General features: G+C 33.7%; 1 protein-coding gene across 1 annotated transcript; it reads left to right on the top strand.

Annotated features, from left to right (window-relative positions):
* The first annotated feature begins 1,593 nt into the window (after nucleotides 1–1,593).
* On the top strand, nucleotides 1,594–6,742 carry LOC145043316 (pre-mRNA-splicing factor SLU7-like). The gene is made up of 10 exons (XM_078991933.1): nucleotides 1,594–1,750; nucleotides 2,598–2,761; nucleotides 2,869–2,981; nucleotides 3,060–3,473; nucleotides 4,224–4,359; nucleotides 4,449–4,748; nucleotides 5,873–6,089; nucleotides 6,178–6,281; nucleotides 6,385–6,453; nucleotides 6,539–6,742. The coding sequence occupies exons 1-10, from the start codon at nucleotides 1,735–1,737 to the stop codon at nucleotides 6,614–6,616; spliced, it is 1,611 nt and encodes a 536-aa protein (XP_078848059.1). The 5' UTR covers nucleotides 1,594–1,734; the 3' UTR covers nucleotides 6,617–6,742.
* The last annotated feature ends 1,211 nt before the right edge of the window (nucleotides 6,743–7,953 follow it).

Below are 7,953 nucleotides of genomic sequence, written 5' to 3'. Positions count from 1 at the left end.
AATTATAGTATAAACACATGTACAAACTTTAAACTACAAGTTGGAAAAAACCACACGTCAATCCGACTTCAAACGAATTAGATATGCATGTTTTAAAACTTTCACCGAATCCAAAAAACTGAAAAACTAAAAACTTCTAGCTTTGATATCTCGACTTTGGAGGACTGTAAGTAAATGATATAATACTAAAAATGACAAATTTATAGTATAAAATCATGTACAAACTCTAAACTACATGTTGGAAAAAACCGCATATCAATCGGAGTTGAAACGGATGAGATATGCATCAGTTCCTAAAAGTGGTTCCGGTTCCAAACATCAGTTCCGGTTTTTAGATCCGGTTTACCCGGACCCGATGGACCCAAACCCGGATTACCCGGAACAAGCCAATTTTTAAACCCGGAACCGTAACCGTTTCTATATATTCCGGTTTACCGTTTCTATATATTCCGGTTCTAAACCGGAATATATAGAAACGGTTACGGTTCCGGTCCGATTTCGGTTCCGATCTGGTTTTCCGGTTCTAAATCTCATCCCTACTCCCACACACATAATCTTCCTCTTTAAGAATCTAACTAACTTGATTGTCGGGGCTTTGTTTCGGGAACTCCTCCTTGATGTCGACTGACGATCTTGTTTGTTTTGCTGTGATACTCAGGCTTACCCTTTTTCGTCCTCAAGGAGACGGGGTTAAGTCGGAGCACATATCACAACATCTGTGTGAGATTTGCATGTTTTTTTTGTTTAAGTGGGCGGGGGCCCACATTGTACCTTGGGTGGGCCCAAGAAGAATCTTGGGCGGGGCCCGAGGATTATCGAGCGAGGCTTTAAAACTGCTGATCGATCTTTCAGACAAATAACATGTAGTCGCAATGGACCTTCAATTTATGCATTGTCCATTGTAACTGAATAGAAGTATTGTGGTTGTGCAACAACTTTATGGGGTGGGGGGGGGGGGGGGGGGTTAATAACTTTCTTAAGACTTTTTGTTTTTTTTATTAAATCACATGATAATGAGTAACCAAGTTACCCCTTCATATATTACAAAATGACCAAATAGACCCGACATAATGTACTTTATTCCCTTAAAAAACATGAAACTAAATTAAGGGACCAATTCGACCAAAAAACAAAACATTATCGGGTTACAATGTCATTTTCCCATATATTAAGAACCAATTATTAAATAACATGACAATGAGTAACCATGTTACCCCTTCATATCTTACAAAATGTTTAAATAGACCCGATAAAATGTACTTTATTCCCTTAAAAAAACATGAAATGAAATTAAGGGACAAATTCGACCAAAAATCAAAACATCGTAGGGCAATAATGTTATTTTTCCATATATATTAAGAACAAATTCTATTAATTACTGAATTTATAGCATAATATTTTTTTCTGCGAGATTCGAACCCTTGACTTTAAAAAGAAAAATAACATTTAATAGAAACTTTGTTATTTTTTTCACTTAAAAACCACTTTAATATGAGTCGGTTAAATATATTTAAAGGTTAATATGAGTCGGTTAAGGGGTGTTTGGGATTAACTTTAAGGATAAAAGTCTTTTTGTAAATATATTTAAAGGTCGAGATAACTTCTCATCCTGCGACACACAAAATAACCCCAAGCTGCGATCACCGTCATCGTCCTCTGAAATCAAATCAGAGTCGTATTATTATCAGAATCGAGCTTCCAATTTCTAGGTTTTGCTCCTGAACAAATTTCAACATGGCGACGGCATCAGGTGCAGATTTCGTTCCCCCTTCTCAAATTACTTTACTCTTCCGTGTATCTTACGCTAATCGATTTATCCGAGATCGTTTCTTATTCGATGTGCTACGGTTAGGGTTAATATCGTGTGCTGTGTTGGGTTTCCCATGTTATAGAAATAGTTTGCCCTAATTGTCCATGCTTGATATCGGATCTCATATTGAGGAGGAGATTCCGTTCATCTGTAGTTCAGTCTTACTCCCTTCAGTTGTTGCCTATTATTCTCTTGTTTTAACTCTGCAAGATTTCTTTATATGTTCTTGATGGCATTTACATATTTCAAGGGTAGTCAGAACGATTTTCTTAAACCTAGTGCTACTCAAAAGGTTGTAGTTTACATGTCCGAATGATTACATAAGGGACTCCTGTGATTGTTGCCGAGTCTCTTGTCATGGGTTAAAGAGGATGAGGAGTGATACTTGTCGTTCAATTATGAGAGGAAGGTAGATTTAGAACTCATATTAAATATACATATTTTGGAACAAAAACTGGAGAGTAGTATACATTGACTGTGAAATCTAACTTGAGCTTAACAAATTGACTGGATTACACCTAAATGGCACAAAATCGATTGATTATGATCGGAAAAAAAATTAGAAACTTAGAAATACAGATAATCATAAGTATCAGAACTTGAGAAATGAGCTTTCCAATGATAGTAGAAACATTTTCTAGGTAACTTTGAGATATTGCAATATAACATTTAGTCGAAGTCTTGAAATCTAATAGAGAGAGATTGATGTCATTATTGAAGGTTAAATATAGAAAAGGAATATTATGAGTTTCTCACCAATCAATCACCATCTTCATTTTTATTGCAGTGGCTTTCAAATCCAGGGAGGATCACAGGAAACAGATGGAACTTGAAGAAGCCCGAAAAGCTGGGCTTGCTCCTGCAGAAGTTGATGAAGATGGAAAAGAAATTAATCCACATATCCCTCAGTATATGTCATCTGCTCCTTGGTATCTCAATGCAGAGAGACCTGTATGCCTTCTTTTTATCATTTTCCTTTTTTCTTACTTACATTCTCATTAATCATGTCACCATATATATATAACTAGAAGTAAAACTATCTTTTTTTGTGTTCCCAGAGTTTAAAACATCAAAGGAAATGGAAGTCAGATCCCAATTACACAAAGTCATGGTATGACAGAGGAGCAAAAATATACCAAGCTGATAAATACAGAAAGGGTGCATGTGAAAAGTAAGCAAACTTTATTTTAGTTTTTTATAACTTGTTTTTTAGACAAGTTTGCTGAATTTGTTAATTGTTTGTTTTAAGCTGTGGAGCAATGACACACACAACCAAGACATGCATGGAGAGGCCACGTAAGCTAGGGGCAAAATGGACAAGTAAAAACATAGCACCTGATGAGAAAATAGAGACATTTGAGCTTGATTATGATGGGAAAAGGGACAGGTGGAATGGGTATGATGCAGCATCATATGCTCATGTGATTGAAAGATATGAAGCTCGTGATGAAGCTAGAAAGAAATTCTTGAAAGATCAACAACTTAAGAAGCTAGAGGAAAAGGGTAACACTGAAAATGTGGAAGAAGGTGTTAGTGATGATGAAGATAATGAAGATGCATTGAAAGTTGATGAAGCCAAAGTTGATGAGAGTAAGCAGATGGATTTTGCAAAGGTGGAAAAACGTGTCAGGACTACAGGTGGTGGTAGCACGGGTACTGTTAGGTGAGTCCTTTTTTCTTTTTGGATTGTCTAATTTTTGTGAATTTTGTGTAAATTAAGGCTATGTTTGGCGTACTAGCTGAAAAGTTAGCTGTTAGCTGAAAACTAGCTGATAGCTGAAAAGTTAGCTGATGTTTGGGTTGTGTTTGGCGGGCCACAGTCAAATAAGCTAACTTATTTTTCCAGCTTTTTTAGGTTGTCATGTTTGGCAATCCGAAAAGTAGCTTATAAGCTAGCTTTTTAAAAAGCTACTTAGAGTAGCTTTTTAGGAGCTTTTTTAAAATTTTCCATATATACCCTTTAATTAATTATAGAAACACATTCTTTTAAATGCCCTTTTATGTCATTTTATATCTTTTAGCTAACTTATCAGTTACTTTTACCAAAAGTCATTTTTTACCAGCTAACTTTTCAGCTATCAGATAGTATGCCAAACATGGCCTTCGTAAAACTAGCTGATAAGTTAGCTGAAAGATATAAAATGACATAAAAAGACATTTAAAAGAATATGTTTTCTATAATTAATTATGGGGTATATTTGGAAAATTTTAAAAAGCTCCTAAAAAGATAGTCTAAGTAGGTTCTTAAAAAGCTAACTTATAAGCTACTTTTTGGCTTGCCAAACATGACAACTTAAAAAAAAAGCTCCCAAACATAGCTTAAATGTAATAAACGCTCGGTAAAAATCCAGATAAGATTATAATGACATCAAAGATTTCACATTAATAATTTTTTATTTTTATTTTTATATAGGAATCTGCGAATTCGAGAAGATACAGCAAAATACCTTCTGAATCTTGATGTAAACTCTGCACATTATGATCCGAAAACTCGATCCATGCGTGAGGATCCGCTTCCAGATATGGATCCAAACGAGAAGTTCTATGCTGTGAGTAAATATGGTATTTTAAAAAAAAAGAAAAAAGAAAAAAGAAAATGGTTTATTAATATTATTTTTGTTGTGGAATTGAAATGCAGGGGGATAATCAGAATAGAGTAAGTGGACAAGCATTGGAGTTCAAGCAACTGAACATACATGCATGGGAAGCATTTGAGAAGGGCAATGATGTCCATATGCAAGCTGCTCCTTCACAAGCTGAGTTGTTGTATAAGAATTATAAAGTGAATAAAGAGAAGCTCAAATCTCAAGTGAAGGAGACAATTGTTGAGAAATATGGGAATGCAGCTGCTGACGAGGCGCTTCCAAGAGAACTTTTATTGGGTCAAAGTGAAAGAGAAGTTGAATATGATCGTGCTGGAAGAATCATCAAAGGCCAGGTATTTTTTTTTAATTAACTTACAAATTTTGATATGAATAAACTAACAAACTGTTGTTTTTATTGTAAAGTTATTTGGGTTTTAATGAGCTTTTAATACTATGCTCAATGAAATGTTATTTCTAGGGTTAATCTCATAAGAGTCCTGATATTTTGTGTTTTTCCGGATTAAACCTCAAATTTATTATTTGCCTGAAAAAGACCTCTTGTATTTTTTCATTTTTTCCGATCTGGCCCTTTTAGTCATTTTTTTCCAAAAAAAATTGTAAAATGTGAGGGCTTTCTGGAGAAAAACTAAATAAGTTGAGGGTTTATTTGGATGCAGTTAGAAGGTTGAGGGTTTTTCTTTGGAAAAAAAGACAAAGTTGAGGGTTTTTTCAGAAAAAAATGAAAAAATACAAGGTCTTTTTCAGACAGAAAATAAAGTTTGAGGTTTAATCCGGAAAAAACACTAAATATAAAGTCTTTTATGAGATTAACCGTTACTTTTACTATAACTTATCTGGAAATAATCAAAAAATTTGTAATATAACTGACCCATTTTAATTTTAGTAATTTGTAACCAACTGAATCTTTTTAATTAAATTGCATTTTTGGTCCTTGAATATAGCTGTTTTTTTTTTCTTCAAATTTGGTCCTTATTTGTGGTTTTTGTAATGCTTTTGGTCCATTTTTAAAAGAAACTAGTTATATTTTTGGGTCCAAAGTTGCAAAAGTGAGCTACCAAAAATAGTAATTTTCCATGGAACAAGGACCAAAAGAGTTAGTAGAATCTCAAATGAGGACCAAAATTGCAGTCATCAGCTATACTCAGGGACCAGAAATGCAACTTACTCTTCAAATTTTATATTTCTTCAATTAAATTCCAATTTTATTCTATGAAAATAAAACTATAAAGTATTATTCATTATAACTTAGTTGGGTTTTAATGATATTATGTTCAACTTTAAAAACTAAAATAGAAAATAATTTATACAATAGAATGAAAAGTATAGTTTGTATTTAAGTATAATATATATAAAAATAACAAAACATGATTTGTGTAATGACTAATGACCCATTCCATCTCATTCATCCAAGCCAATACGAAGAGATCCTTAAGGCTTTGTTTTTGGTTTGTTGCAGGAAATGGCTCTTCCTAAGAGCAAATACGAAGAGGATGTTTACATCAATAACCACACTTGTGTTTGGGGGTCTTGGTGGAAAGGCCATCAATGGGGTTACAAGTGCTGTAAGCAGTTTATTAGAAACAGTTACTGCACAGGTGCTGCTGGCATTGAAGCTGCTGAAGCCGCATCCGATCTCATGAAGGCCAACATCGCACGCAAAGAGGCCACTCAAGGTTATTATTATTATTATTATTATTTTTTTAATTTAATCGATTACTTTACTTGCTAACAATGTATGTGTGTTTTTGTCTGTTTGATCAGAAGTTGTTGCCCCAACTGAGGAGAAGCAGCTTGCCACTTGGGGAACCGACATACCCGATGACTTGGTTTTGGACCAAGCCAAACTCACAGAAGCACTTAAAAAGGTAAAACATTTTTCCTTTTCAACCCTTATGCTTCTACTTTTTGCAAACTTTACCCCAATTTCATACATATATATATATATATATATATATATTTATAATGTAGGAGGACAAGAGGCGGAGAGAAGAGAAGGATGAAAGAAAGCGAAAATATAATGTTAAGTGGAACGATGAGGTGTGTAAAGCGTAAACTGAACTTTCATCTTTTATTATTTTCATTTTCTGTGTTTATTTAATTATATTTATAATTTGGGTTTCAGGTGACGGCTGAAGATATGGAGGCCTACAGAATGAAGAAGGTCCTCCATGACGATCCGATGAAGGACTTCCTAAACTAAACTACTAGCTTTTTCCTTTTCCTTTTGCTTTTCCTCTGTATTGTATAAGTATTGATAAAGTAAGTGCTGAATGGATAATGGATGTCTGGATAAAATGTTATATTTCAACAAGTGTGCTGTTTTACATTATTGTTTGTTTAGTCTCTCTTTGTAATTAGGTTATTTGTGTCTTTTTAATTTTATCAACATGATTGATTAATTAAAAACCGAAATACAAATCTAAACCTAAACCTAAACCAAAAAAGAAGTTGACTGTTTTTCAAAATCATCATCACACTTCATGACTAATTTCCAAAATAAGGTTTAATGCTTGATATAGTCATACCTATAGAGTTTAAACAAACATCATAGAAAGTTCACAATCTACAATAGTAATGAAAGATTCATCGACTTCGATTGTTGGTTGCAACCATACTGAATCCTTGATGCATGCACTTTGAAATAGTAATGCATTTATAATAATTATTATAATTCATATGACAAACAATATTATACATGATAAACTTATAAAATTAATTACTAGAATAAGAAGGCGTTATCAAAATGTTAACCAAATCTTGTTTTCCAGGGGTTTGTTTGATTTCTACTTCTAATTCTGCATTCTTCATAGTTTCGTTGTAATTAGGGGTGGTAAATCGTGCTATCGTTTCATGTTTCTGTCTGACATGACACGACACGATGTGTTTTTTTAGCTAACACGAAAACGAACGCATTAAAAAACGACAAACACGACACGACACGACAAATATAAAATATACTAAAAACTACTTTATTTATTATATATTTTATCACATATAACACGATAAACACGACAAACACAAAAAACACGATAAAAAACTACTAAATCGTGTCAATTTCGTGCCGAATTTTGAGCATAAACATGACACGACACGACATCGTGTTTTTCATAGCTAACACGAACACGACACGACACATACACGAATTCAAATTTTAGTTTCGTGCCAATTTCGTTTCGTGTCGTGTATTTATGTCGTGTCGTGTCATAAATTGTCACCCCTAGTTGTAATACATAGTTTCTCAAATTCCTTCTTTTCTAAACGTTTTATGTTATCAGAGTGACTACCACCAGTAATATTGAGTTCTGATTCTGCATTTCTTTTAAGTTGGGATCCATATTCTTTAGCATCGGGTTGTTTTGGTTCTTGTGAGTTCTTACAAAATTTCGTTTTCATTCAAGTTTATGAATGCCTACCAGGTGTTCGAGGTTTCGTTCCTTTTAATACCACACCTTTTATTGAATGCTCAAGCATGCCAAGTCTTCTCGTTGGAAATACTTTTGTGAATTCTTAAAAAAATTGTTCCTCAAATGTATGTTT

The sequence above is a fragment of the Lactuca saligna genome, chromosome 4, assembly GCF_052625555.1.
Source record: "Lactuca saligna cultivar CGN05327 chromosome 4, ASM5262555v1, whole genome shotgun sequence".
NCBI lineage: Eukaryota > Viridiplantae > Streptophyta > Magnoliopsida > Asterales > Asteraceae > Lactuca > Lactuca saligna.
This window is presented reverse-complemented; position numbering and strand designations above follow the sequence as displayed.

What these genes read in the sequence shown, in the direction of transcription:
- LOC145043316 (XM_078991933.1), top strand. An exon ending in ATCTCAATGCAGAGAGACCT is followed by an intron (nt 2,762 to 2,868) that starts GTATGCCTTCTT and finishes TTGTGTTCCCAG; the next exon opens with AGTTTAAAACATCAAAGGAA. An exon ending in CAAACGAGAAGTTCTATGCT is followed by an intron (nt 4,360 to 4,448) that starts GTGAGTAAATAT and finishes ATTGAAATGCAG; the next exon opens with GGGGATAATCAGAATAGAGT.